The sequence below is a fragment of the Aricia agestis genome, chromosome 6 (genome assembly GCF_905147365.1).
Source record: "Aricia agestis chromosome 6, ilAriAges1.1, whole genome shotgun sequence".
Taxonomy (NCBI): domain Eukaryota; kingdom Metazoa; phylum Arthropoda; class Insecta; order Lepidoptera; family Lycaenidae; genus Aricia; species Aricia agestis.
Window position 1 is genome coordinate 20,930,439 of NC_056411.1, and position 14,321 is coordinate 20,944,759.

General features: G+C 45.5%; 1 protein-coding gene across 1 annotated transcript; it reads left to right on the forward strand.

Moving 5' to 3' along the window:
* Positions 1 to 313: 313 nt before the first annotated feature.
* Positions 314 to 5,802, forward strand: LOC121728266. The gene is made up of 2 exons (XM_042116406.1): positions 314 to 2,629; positions 2,695 to 5,802. Exons 1-2 carry the CDS (start codon positions 314 to 316, stop codon positions 5,800 to 5,802), a joined length of 5,424 nt encoding a protein of 1,807 aa, XP_041972340.1.
* Positions 5,803 to 14,321: the final 8,519 nt, after the last annotated feature.

Sequence of the window (14,321 nt, forward strand, 5' to 3'; positions counted from 1 at the left end):
GTGAGGCACTCAGGATGGCTGAACGCCGGTCTTTCACTATCTTTCTCTTCTTTTTGGTACCATATTCTTCTTTTGTATTGTTTCATTTTATTTGTCCTATCTTTCACCATCTTTTCTTCACTATCTTTCATTTTTTGTTGTACTCTTCTCTACATTATTGTTTGTTTGTGTGTGAAATTCAGTGAGTGATTGTGTGATGGATGGGCCCCTGGGCCCCGAACCCTAAGCTGGTGACGTCCGGTGACGGGGTGCATGGCGAGTCGGCGACTACGCACCTAGGATGTGGGGCAGAATCACCCCAAAATGATCAAACATGGAAGAGCGTATTTTGGAAAACACTCCCCGGGTGGGTCTTGGTGGTCCGGTGGACACCAGGGAATCCCACACCTCTCCGGAGGTCTGTCGGGCGTATACGGGGCCGGCACGAAATGCGTTGGAGGGTGTGGAGGCCGCTGCGGCGGCGAATGGTGGTGGTGGCGCGTTATCGCGCGATGGTCCGAAACTGGCGCTCCTAACCGCGCCGGTGGCGGACATACTAACTATGACTGAAAACTCCAGGCACACGGCTCAATCGCCGGTTGTGCAGCTGGAGCGAATGCCTGATTTGGACAATGAGTTGCTTCTGACAACGGCGAGTGAGGGAGAGGGTGGTTCGCGGGTGGCGACGCCCGTGCCCACTAAGAAAAACCCTGGGTTTTTCTTTAAACCTGGCAGCGGCAGCGAAGAGAGCGGCAGTGAGTCTGCCGCCTCTCGATACACGGACAAGGACGCCGATGGGGCGAAAGACAGATTCCGGCGCAAAAGACGAGTCAGTGCACTGGAGGACAGCCCGGAGAAGGATAGAGGTGTGGCTGCGAAGCTCTCCTCCAAACGTGGCAGAGGGAGACCTCCGACCACAGGAAAATATGTCGGGTGGGCCAAGGCCAAAAAGGACCACAACGACGAGTTGATGAGGTCCATGGAGGTGGAGGCCGAGCAAATGATTTTGGAGTCGGGTAGGAGGATTCCAACGCCGCGGACGCACTTGCTGTCGGATAACTCCTCACATTCAGACGCGACTGCGGTAGAGGAAAGGGAAACCACGGCGGCCTCTTTGGGTGTCGTGATTACCGAAAGTCTGGGGGCCATTACCAGCGTGACCCAGAAGTCAAAAAACCTAAAGGGAACTTCTGTCGCTACCCTCAAGAAAGCGACACAGGCATTGAGTGAGGCTTTTTCCACCATCATGAATCGATCGGTGTCGGACGAGACGAGAGCCCTTGAAGCGGCGAACGCGCGCCTCTCAAGGGAACTCAATGAACTCAAAGTGGAACTGGAGGCCGTCAAGCGCAAGCTCGCTGACGCCCAACCCCAACCCGCTCCCGTCACTAAGGGAAAGGAGCTGGATGTGGAAGAGCTCCTACAGCGAGCGGTGCGCGAGGCGGTCGCAGTGACCAGTGCCCGAATTGACGCGCGGATAGAGGGCCTCGAGGCCCGCCTCTTACCGGAGCCACGCCTGAGGCCTCCTCTAGCCGCAGACCGGAAACGTGACGAAGCCCGAGATGCAACATCATCAGCGTCAAAGGCGAAAGAGAGGACTCCTGAGCCGGAGCCCACGGTGACGACTCTGTCGCCTCCGCTCAATCCCGGACCGGCTCTGAAACAAAAGAGGAAGAAAGTTAAAAAGTCGGCCGCAGCCATAGAAGCGGCAGCCGCTAGGCGCGACACTGTCCCAACTACGGCGGCGCAAGGACCATACCCGACCACACAATGGTCGGAAGTGGTTAGGAGAGGTGGAAAGGTACAGAAGAAGGATGGAAAGAAGGAGGTGCCGAAGAAAAAACGAAAGAATAAGAAGAGAGGAGGTCTCCGCGCTCCCAAATCTGCAGCGGTTGTAATAACGCTGCAGCCTGAGGCAGAAAAGAGAGGCATGACGTATAAGGACGTTATGGAGAAGGCCAAGCAACACCTCGATCTTGTTGCTCTAGAGGTCCCGCATCTCAAGTTTAAGCGGGCCGTTACCGGGGCTCGCATGTACGAGATACCCGGAACGGCCTGCAAAGAGAAGGCCGATATCCTCGCGGGAAAACTAAAGGAGGCCCTCGGAGAGACGGATGTCCGCATCTCTCGGCCGCAAAAGTGCGCCGAGCTGCGGATAACGGGCCTGGACGACTCCGCCTCTGCGGCAGAAATCGCCGCGGCCATTGCAAGTTGTGGAGGCTGTGCGGTCGACGACGTGAAGGTTGGCGAAATCCGGGTGGACCGGAGCGGACGCGGCACGGCCTGGGTAAAGTGCCCGGTCGAGGCCGCCAAAATAGTGACGGCACCGAACACTAAATTGTACGTCGGATGGATCGTGGTGCGAGCGACACTCCTGTCGACGCGCATCATGAGGTGTTATCGGTGCCACGAAGCCGGACATACACGGACGACTTGTCCCTCCGAAACGGATCGCGGAGATCTTTGTTTCCGCTGTGGCCAGGCTGGCCACGCAATCAAGGAGTGCGGAAACCCTCCCCACTGCGCGGTATGCGCGGCCAACGGGAGGAAGGCGGACCATATTGTGGGGAGTAAACCCTGCAAGATACCGCAGAAGACCGGAAAGGGCTCCAAAAAGAGTCAGTCACCCAAGGCTGCCACACCATCTACGGCAGCCTCAGGAGCGGGAGCGGCACCCATGGACGCCCAATAACGGCTCCGATAAGGTTCTTGCAGGGGAACCTCAACCACAGCGCCCAAGCGCAGGATTTGTGGTCTCAAGAGGTCCTGAAGAGGTCGATCGACGTCGGTGTGATTGCCGAACCGTACCGGATCCTCGATAGGAGTGACTGGTTGGGCGACGCGGACTCGACGGTGGCATTGGTCTTCGGCCCGAAAATCGTGCCTCCGCCTTCCAGGAGCACGACTCGGGGCCATGGCTTCGTCGTCGCGGACTTGAGGGCCCTCACCGTTGTGGGGGTCTACTTTTCCCCGAACAGACCCATCGCCGAGTTCGAGGCGTTTCTCCTTCGGCTCACCACCTTTGTGAGCGGGGCAGCCAATCCCGTGGTCGTCGCCGGAGACTTCAACGCGAAGTCCACGCGTTGGGGATCCCCGGCCACGGACGCGAGAGGCAGAGCCATGGCGGACTGGCTGGCAACCACCGGCCTGATCGTGACCAACAGAGGTGCCGCTAGCACGTGCGTCCGGTGGCAAGGGGAATCGATTGTGGACCTGACATTAGTCAGTCCATCAATCGCTTGCCGAATGAGTGGCTGGAGAGTCCTCGAAGAGGTCGAGACCCTCTCGGACCACCTCTACATAGGCTTCGACATTGCCTCCACGTCGGAAGCCGGTCGCCGAATTCCATCCGGTGGCGGCCCAAGGTGGTCCCAGAGATGTCTGGATCGAGACCTTCTCGAGGAGGCGGCGATTGTTGCGTCGATGTCCCCCCTCCCGTCGGATGACGTCGAGGAGTGCGCGGAGTGGCTGAACGAGGCGGCTCGCAACATATGCGACGCCTCGATGCCCCGTGCTGGACCGGTCGTGCCTCGGCGGCAGACCTATTGGTGGCGCCCGGAGCTAAAGCAACTCCGGCTAGAGTGCGTGGCTGCCCGCCGCCGATTCCTGCGATATCGCCGACGGCGTAACAGGGTGGAGGCTGAGGAAGAGGCTCATGAGGGCTACCGCTTGGCGCGTCATGCTCTGCGTGAGGCGATTAAGGTGGCGAAGAAGGAGGCATGGGAGGAGTTCCTGAACACCTTGGAGCAGGACCCGTGGGGCAAGCCTTATAAATGGGTGAGGCAGAAGCTTCGCCCCGCTGCCCCACCGCTAACCCAGCACATGCAGCCGGATCTTCGTCGCTCTGTACTCTCGGCCCTATTTCCATCCAGGGCCGAGTGGTCTCCACCATCTATGCGACCACCTAGTGCGGAGTCTGACGACGAAGAGGAGGATGTGCCACCCGTGACGCCCGAAGAGCTGGCATCAGCCGTACACAGGATGAGCCTCAAAAACCGGGCTCCTGGATTGGACGGGGTCCCCGGTCGCGTCTGGGTGCTGGCCATAAAACACTTGGAGGCACAGGTGCTCGAGGTGTTCACCAAATGCCTGGTGCAGGGCCGAGTGCCGCGCCGGTGGAAGTCGGGCAAGCTGGTCTTGTTACGTAAAGACGGACGACCGGAGGATCAGCCGTCGGCCTACCGCCCTATCGTCCTTATCGACGAGATCTGTAAGACCCTGGAGAGGGTGATCGTGGGGCGCCTCAACCGCCATCTGGAAGGCGCCGGCCCGAACTTGAGCGATGCTCAGTTCGGGTTCAGATCTCGTCGGTCGACGATAGACGCGGTGGCGCGTGTGCGGCAGATTTCGGAGGAGGAAATTTCTCGGGGTGGAGTGGTGTTGGTTGTCTCGCTGGACATTTCCAATGCGTTCAACACTCTGCCCTGGGAGACAATAAAAGAAGGACTCCGATACCACCGAGTGCCGAGATATTTGCGTCGCACCATTGGCAATTATCTGTCAGAGCGCTCGGTGCAGTATCCAACAGAAGAAGACTGGGAAGAGCTGGAGATTGACTGTGGTGTCCCGCAGGGTTCGTCTCTCGGTCCGGGCCTATGGGACATAGGGTACGACTCCGTGCTCCGCGGCGCCAATCTTCCGGGCGTGGAGCTCGTTGCGTACGCGGATGACACGGCGGTCGTCTGCCGCGCCAAGTCCCATCGAGAGGCGAAAATCCTGGCAACAGCAGCAGTCGCTCAGGTTGTGAGGAGGATCCAGGCTCTGGGTCTGAAGGTGGCGCTGAACAAGTCGGAGGCCCTCTTGTTCCACGGGCCCAGAAATGCGCCTCCGCCGGGCCTGGAAGTCATAGTTAGCGGGACAAGGATCCAGGTTGGGTCCACAATGACTTACCTAGGTCTAGTTCTCGATAGTCGGTGGTCATTCAGGGAACACTTCCGCCGGCTATCCGAGAAAGTGAAGAGGTCCGCGGGTGCCCTTGCCTCGCTGCTCCCGAATCTCGGGGGCCCGAGTTTGGTTTGTCGGCGCCTCTACATGGGCGTTGTCCGTTCTATGACAATGTACGGGGCGCCGATATGGGCAGAGAGCCTGCTACCAGAGAACAGGCTGGCCCTGGGTCGGCTGCAGCGAGTGATGGCGACGCGCGCGGTTCGCGGGTACCGCACAATCTCCCGGGACGCGGCGTGCCTCCTCGCTGGCAGCGTCCCATGGGACCTCGACGCTCTTACCCTCGCCGATGTGTACTGGCGTGGCGCTGAAGTCCGCGCGGGGGGCAGCAACCCCCTACCGGACGCCGTCCGTCGGTGGAGGGATCGAGCCAAGGACGTGACGATTGAGCTCTGGGAGGAGCGACTCCTGGAGCCTCAAGTTAGCGTGGCGTTGGTGCTGGCCATGAGACCGGTACTGAGAGAGTGGTTGACCAGAAAGCACGGCGCGCTCTCGTTCCGACTCACGCAGGTGCTGACCGGGCACGGCTGCTTCGGCCGTTACCTGTGTGAGATCGCGAACCGAGAAGAGAGTACGCGCTGTCACCACTGTGACTGTGAAAGGGACACGGCGGAACACACAGTTTCTGCATGTCCCGCCTGGACTGGACAACGGGCGGCCCTCACGGCCGCCATTGGATTTGACCTTTCGCTGCCCGCATTGGTTCGCGCCATGGTGGGCAGTGAACCTGGATGGACAGCGGTGCAGGACTTCTGCGAAGAGGTCATCGCTGCGAAGGAGGAGGCCGAGCGTGTGAGAGAGCTGGAGGCGCTCGACCCCCGCCGAAGAAGACGGCCGAGGCGACGACAGGTCATTAGTAATGACCACTTGCTGCCTTAGCCGGGGGGCTCGGGGCAGTGGTATGGGGATGCCGCTGCCCAACGAGTCGAGTCCCCGAGAGGGTCGCGATGCGCTGCGTACTCCTCGCGCATCGCGACAAAGGAGAGATAGGCCCGTGCAAGCCCTGGGAGGGCCTCTGTTCGGCCTGAGGAGCCTACGAACAGTGCTCCGAAGAAGACGGGCCCGCTATTAATACGCGGGCACACGCATGCAGGACCGCGGATGAAGGCTCGCGCGTGCTCGCAACCCTGCATGTCATGAAGAGGAGTACCGCAGTGTTTTAGTGGGTAGGGCCGCGGCACCTACCATCTTCGCCGCGGCGAGCCCCACATATCCGCAGTGGGAGTCCCCATCCCCTGCGTCGAATGCGTCACTGCATTTCACTGCGTGAAAAAAAAAAAAAAAAAAAAAGGTTAGGTTAGGTTAGGTTAGGTTAGGTTAGGTTAGGTTAGGTTTTTTTTTTTTTTTTTTTTTTGCGGCCCCTCACTTGGGACCTCTTGTTCCCCCTTCCATAAGAAGGGACAATTGCTTGCATTTATTAACTTTTTACATTCGTATTAATTTTTATGTTTTATTTACTAATATTTTAAACTTTGTTTTATTTTCTATTTCAATTTCTTTGCATCATACATTATTTCTGTAAGATCCTATTTTACTTATATTTAATTTTACATTTATTTTATATTACTATACTATACATTTTTTATTAGATGATACATTTTTCTTTAATTTTTTGATACATTCACATTTATATAAATTTTTATTACATAGAATTTCAAAACATAATTTATTCATATTGCAATTTTACATTTCTTTTCGTGACTTGCTTAGTTTACATTTCTTTATTTATATTAATCCATTTTTCAAAATATTTTTTCCATTTATTTTTATGTTACATTCATATTAATATACAATTTCGTTTCATAAGGTTTCGTTATGTGCAATATTACAATTTTACAATTCAAAATAAGGTACAGTTCCATATTAACAATTGTCTTTAGCATCCAGTCCGGAACCCCGGCCAGTTTTTAGTTGCATTGTGTTATAAAGCATAACAGAAGTGCAGTTTTGTGGTATTGTCATAGCGCGCGCAAGTACAGGTAATGGATAAGTGTGCAGTTACAGAGAGATCGTCGTATGTGTTGTGCTATTTTGTTTTTTAGGTATCTTATCTTATGCCTTACATGCTTGTCTTATTGCTTTATCAATAATCTCATGTAGGTGCTAAGATTTTTTTTTTTTTTTTTTTTTTTTTTTTCACAACACATTTACAAATTGTTTATTTGCATTGGTGTTTTTAATTACATAATTAATTACATCCAATTTACCAATTTCTGCAACCACTTAACACCATATCTCACTTAGAGTCGGGATCGTATGCGACTGTTGCGCGCGCTATGACATCCCACTTTTGACGGACCGGACATTCCGCACTAAGTGCGTTATGGCCTGTGTCATCGTGATGTTCCTTCTGACAATTCGTGCAGCACGGCCTCACACCTTCCTTACGATCATCACACTGAGACTGGTGATGCGCCCCGGAGCAGTGTGCGCATTTCTCCTCGGTGGCACTACAGAATCGCCGCCCATGTCCGTACCCTAAGCAGCGCGAGCACTGGATTAAGGGGGACTGGTCGGCGACCCTGACGCGCTGGACGTCTATATATAGATGTCCTGCCTCGGTGAAACGCGCCCACAGCCCCGGAGACACAGTGAGCACCACGTGCTCAGTGTGATCATCTTTTCCCTTCCTCCTGTACTTTACTTTCATCCTATCCTCTCCCCCTCCCAGGATGTCTTCCACGAGGTGCCCATTCTGAGACCTGATGGCCTCTAACACTTCGTCATCAGTGTTGTTTTTAAGCACCCCGTACAACACAACCTGGGGGTCCTTATTCTCTATTTTCTGTGCCTCTAACTTTCCTTCCAATTTCTCTATTTTATTTAAAATTTTATCCCTATCTTTTTTGTCCCTAAAGCCCACAATGACCTTTCTTCCTTTCCCTTTCCTAATCCTGTCAACTTGTATGCCTTCCTTTCTCGCTTCTATTATCTTTCCCATCTCTTGGACTATTTCCGTAGTCGGCATAAAGTTTTCCTTGTCTGCCACAATCAGGGAGTGGAGGGTCCTGTACTTAGGCTTGCCCCGGGCGACACTCGCATATGTTGGGGGTGTCTCCCGTTCCGGTTCGCCCCGCATCATGACCTCCCGCCCCCCGACTGCGTCATTCAAAGTGTCCACTACTTTCTCTACCTCTTTTGTTAACGTTTCTACTACTTTTACCTTTTCCTGTTCTATTTTTGTATGGATACGCTCTACATTTTTAGTTGCCGTCTCTGTTAAATAGTCCCTAAGCTCATGCATCCTGACTTCCCGTTCCCCGATTACGTCTTTCAGTGTATTTACCGCTTTCCCTACCTCATTTGTTACCGTTTTCGCTACCTTTCCTTTTTCCTCTTTTATCCTTGTTTGTATACTCTCCACATTCCTTATTGCCACCTCTGTTAAATAATCCCTAATCTCTTTTAAGTCCCGCCTATACTCTTTCTTAAATTCACTTAATACCGTATTTACCTTTTCAAAACAATTACAGTTGCTTTCTATTCGCGTTTCATATTGTGTTTCGGATTTTATTTCACACTGTGTCTCTACATCGTTCATCTCTATTGTCCTTTTTTCTTGTCTATCACCCATCGTTACTATTGTCTGTAATTGTTTTAAAACGGCAGTAAGATTATCTGCTATGCCAACCCTCAGCTCACCCTTCATATTTCTCGTTTGGTTTAGCAGATAAATACTTTTCTTTACTTTCCTCGACGTTTCCTCCAGCACCGCGTCCCAATTTTCTATTGGGTTATTTTCCACGGCTAAGCTATTACTTGCGCCGCCCGCGCTACCGGCGGGAGCGTCGAGGGATGGTCTATTTTTGGGCTTCTTTGTAGGGCATTTTGGAGTATGTACCATTGCCATTATTGTTTAAAAGAAATGTAAGTTTTTATAAGTATATTAATTAACTAATTTGAAGGGGGAATGCGTCTATTTGTAAAATTGTATATAGTAAAATTGTAAAGATAAAATATTAAAATATTAACTAAAATAAATTAAACTAGGTTTAAGGTTTTTATAAAATTTTTAAAATGTTTATAGTGTGTAAAGATGACTAGAATAAAACTTTTGTGTTTCAAAAGCAGAACGCGATCACGCAAAATTCTGTTGCTTTTTCTTTTTCACAGGGACTCGAGTTTCCTACTAGTTTGATATTAAGTCCCTGCTGATTTACAATAGCAATATCTCCTTATATTCTACGTTTAAAATTATACTAATTTGTCAAATTGTTTTAATAGTAATTACTATTTTCAGTCAGTCTGTCAATTTTAAAAACCTTAATCCTAACGAGCACACTAAAAATAGTGCACTCGGTCTGTAAATTATAATATAATATGTCAAAATAAAACCTTAACCTAACGAATGCACCGAAAATGATGCACTCGGTCTATATTCTAATAATAACTGTGATGTTACTAGTCCTAGGTCTATAGTGTGTAAATATGTGTATATTTTTGTCTGTAATATGATTAATATGTGTATATAATATAAGTATTTAACTAGTAAAATTTTCTTATCTTTGTCCCTGTAATAATACTCTTCTGTATATTCAGTTAATTAAGGACTTCGTTATCACAGTTTTTATAAACTAAACTAGCAGATGTTCCAAAAGGATACAGTCTGGTCAGTTATGTACTTTCGGCTTTTTGGGCCTCGTTCCTCGTCTTTTATTTTAGTGTTTTAGACGTCTTCCGCCGGTCGAAATTAGAAATTTATGGTGTCAATCGTAGGTTTAATCCCGTATCTATAGTTTTTATATAATATCTGAGTCTAAATGTATTTAGTTTTTAAGAAAAAGCTACTTTCAATTTAAATTGTAAGTGCCTATATATTTGAATTAGCAATACTTTTTAGCTCTTGTTACAGCCCGCCTTGAAATAAATCAAGCGCCTACTATTTTTTATTAGCAAAGACGCAGTCGCCTTCTTATCAGCTTAGATCTATGTTAGTTCGAGAGCCGGTAGTCCTCCAGATTACTTTTATTTTATGTTAATGTTTTTATTATGTTTTTTAAAAGTACCAATAATTTAATTTCTGTCTTTTATTAATTTTGAATTTTATTAACTATTATCCCGCAATTTTATTATTATTTATGTTATTTCTACTTATGTTTTACTACTTTTGACCGATTTCTTTAGTTATTTATTTTAATGTTGTTTATTTCTATTTATTTTTAATTGTATTTTTATTTATTTAACCAATATATTACCCGTTTTATTTTTAACAAAATTACCGCGCGGCGGCTCTTGAACTACTAGACCACACACAGCGCTTGACGCCAAGTGGGCGTGTCAGGGCTGCCACACGCAAGAATGTATTATTTTTATGTATCAATGAGCGGGGGTAACCTGATGGGAAGATTGATTTTTCTTAACTTCCTATTATGCTATATTTAAAATAATATTATTATTTATGTTCTATTACTGTATGTTTTAATTTGTTTTTATAATACTTATGTTTTGTCTTCCGCACAGATTTTTATAACTGGTTATTTCGTATTTATTTATTTATGTTACTGTAGTTTAATATGTATATAATATTTTATTATTATTTTTACTTATAGATTTTAGATTTTTGTGCAATTTCATATATATTTAATCTAATTTATTTAGTTTATTATATGTATATTTAATGTTATTTTTAAAGTTTTTTATATTTTACTAAAAGAATTGTTTGTAGTTATTTTAATGTTTTCTTCTATTGTTTTTATTATTATGACGACCTGTAGCTTTAATTTTATATTTTATATTATTATCAATTATCTTTTATTATTTTACTAGTTTTAAGTATGTAATTTTTATTCAATAGGGTTTGCAAAAAATTTTTGATCCGCAGCCCTGAGCGCGTCGGTGGGCGGGGCAGTGAGCAAGACAGGTATCGCGCGCGGCAGCCCTACCTGTCTCTCTCGCACTTATGGTGTTTTTAACTATGTCCTGTGTAATATAGTCCGAGCGTTAAAGTTTTCTTTTAAGATGGGTTTGAAAATGGTTTTAAATTGTTAAGTTGACTGTTTATTGCTACTACTAATTTAGAGTTTGACTAGTTGAGTTGTTACGCGGATTTTTTGATTTTATTTAATGTTTTGTCCTGTATTTTTAAGTAATTTTAACTATAATTATAATGTATTTGTATTTATTTTTACTAGTTTAGTTATTAGATGGTATATTAATCCGATTTTATTATGATATTTGTATTTTAAAGTGATGTATTTAATTATGAATTTATTAGTTACTAGAAACAGCGTTCATGCCTCGGACTATGGGGCGGAGCCTATTTTCTTGGGCGCAAGATCGCCCTAGCTGATACTGTAGGGTTGGCGTCTTTATGGAATGCGCTGACAAACGAGCTGAGAAGCACCTGATGTTTTTAAGTTTTTTATGTGTCTATTTTTAGGAATTAACGGTTTTATTAATAAGTTGTATGTGTTGTATTGTTATAATATTAGTCTTAAATTTATATTTAGTTCTTTAATTTTATATTATTAGTTCTATTGTTTATAATTAATTTTAATAAATATATACTATTGTTTTTGTTTTTATTTTAACTATTTATGCTGATTTTATAATTTAGATGGTAATTTTAATTATGTTTCAATTTATTTTAATGTCAATTGTACAGTTTTATGCCTTGTTAAATAATTACTAATTTAAATTATTCTTTTAAAGATCTATATTTTGCATATATTTTGATACTTAGTGGGAGTGTCAAACCAAATAAATTAATCATAGAAATATTCTTCGACCGGCGAAAAACGTCATTTGCAGCCCTGAAAAACGTTGAATCCTGACGTCACTATTTACTTTAAAACTTTGTCAATTAAACTAATTCTACCGATCCAATTTTGATAATATGTTGTAGCCTAAATTAAAACGGTTTATCCTATCTGGGAAAATTAGTGTCAGGTTTTGAGATTTAATATTTTGGCCGCTATCGTTGAAATTCCTAAGCAGGGGGCGTGGCGCCCGCCCAGGTATTTTTTCTGTATGGAGTTTTTCTCCAGTCCTATTTTGTCAAATAACTCCTTAAATACTACTTAAAATTAAATGGGGCTTTCTTATTATTAATATTCACAAATTTAACTATATATACACTGAATAAGAGCCTTATGGTATCTTTCCAACTATGTCAAAAATGTCTTTAAAAATCAGTGTCTATTTTTAGCACTTGTTTTTGTCAGTTTTTGGTACTTAACTTGGTCTGCTGAACTCCCGGCTGCCAGCGAAGACTCCCGGCGCCGGTCCGCTGCTCCCTTGCGAGTCTAGACCTCGTAAGTCGAAGTCTAGACTTTTAGGTTTTTTGCGTTTTTCGGCGAAACCGCCCGCCAGAAAATCACAGCACTTTGCAACCGGTAGCTGCTAGACAAGCCTCGTCACACAAAATTATTAGAGCACTATGTTGTCGCTTTAGATTCCGAAATCTGGACGTCCAAAAATTTGGCGGTTTTTTGATCGCTGTTTTCTCGGGAACCGCTGGTCCGATTTCGAATCCGAAAACAGCTTTGGTAAGCCCCTAATGTTCCGCTTCAAGTTGACGTATTCGCGACTTCCCCCCGCACTTCCCCGCGTTTCCGCCCTCGAGCTGTTCTTGGGTTTTTGCCCTGCTACTCCTCAACCAAGCGCCAGAAAATTCTGGTTTTTTGGAAGAAGCAAGCAGGGAATCCTGAGCGTCGATTGAGCTGAAAAAACTTGAGGGTTCCCGCGAAAAAACGCGTGCCGCACTCGTTCAAATGTCACAAGTACGCGAAAAATACGGTTTTTCCACGATTTTTCGTGCTAGGATTGTCTGATTTTCACGCGGTTTTCACCTTCGTCTAAGTCTCGTCAATCCGGTTCTGGTGATGTATGGCACTTGTCACTTTCACTAATTTGGCCGCGAAAAATGATTTTACACTGCGGAGCGCGTGATTTTGCGACTTGCTCGGGCCACGGTCGGAGCGGAACTGGTTGGTTAGGTTAGGTTAGGTTAGGTTAGGTTAGGTTAGGTTAGGTTAGGTTAGGTTAGGTTAGGTTAGGTTAGGTTAGGTTAGGTTAGGTTAGGTTAGGTTAGGTTAGGTTAGGTTAGGTTAGGTTAGGTTAGGTTAGGTTAGGTTAGGTTAGGTTAGGTTAGGTTAGGTTTTTTTTTTTTTTTTTTTTTTTTTTTTTTTTTTTTTTTTTTTTTTTTTTTCATCAAACACAACATTCAGGAGATGGATGTTACATTATTATTGGTAAATTTAATATCATACAATTAAATTATCATCAATAAAACTTACGTACTACATGACACCACTAATACGCCTATTTACTTGTCGTCAGGGATGTATGCGACTGTTGCACGCGCTATAGCATCCCACTTTTTTCTAACCGGACACTCCGCACTAAATGCATGGTGCCTTATCTCCTCCAGCTGTTCCTTCATACAATGGTTAGGTTAGGTTAGGTTAGGTTAGGTTAGGTTAGGTTAGGTTAGGTTAGGTTAGGTTAGGTTAGGTTAGGTTAGGTTAGGTTAGGTTAGGTTTTTTTTTTTTTTTTTTTTTTTTTTTTTTTTTTTTTTTTTTTTTTTTTTTTTTTATTTTCCACCCCCCTAACATTATTAGGGATTGTTGTATGCTGTATTTTTTGTCTGCTCTTTTCATTTTGATTTCTTTTTCTTTACTTTCTTATGGCTATTACAATTTTCTTATTTGTACATTTTGATTTTTACAACAGTTTTTGTCCAAATCTCTTATGCATTAAAACATTTGTCATTACATAAAGTTAATTTCTCTACCTTTAAGTGTCTTCTTTTTTAATAGCCTATATATTTAAAACTCAATATTTTTATAGACCTATATCGAACATAACAATTCATGTAATAAAGCAGTAAAATTTAGTACATTAATAGTAAATAATCCAATAAAATAATCAAAAACATTCAAATTAACAATCCAATAATTAATACTCCAAAAAATTTCAAAATTTAAAACGATAAAACTACGGCACAAACATTCAATCTAACCCTAATATCACAGATAACAAAACTAGTTCTAGAGCCTACACTATATCACACTAAAATATCACAGTTTTTCTTGTTACAGTATTCTACAATCTTTTTACAGAAACCGAGGAAGATCTCCCTCTTCTTTCCCCCCAGGATGGAAGGCAGGTTCTCACCCGTCATCGAAGTGCCCAATTTCTGCTCAATATCATATCTATTGCTTGCAAAAATTGGGCACTCGAGTAACAGGTGAGGAACCGCCTCCTCAACTCCGGGCTGACACGAACACGACGGATCCTCCTTCAACTTGAATCTGTTCAAGTAGAAGGCGAATCCGCCGTGGCCAGTCAGTATCTGTGTTGTGTGATGTGTAATGTCTATTTTCTTGACTATTTTGTGTGCAGCAGCAGCGCTTGGGAAAAAGAGCTTTGTGACTCCGGCCGTCCCTCCCACTTCG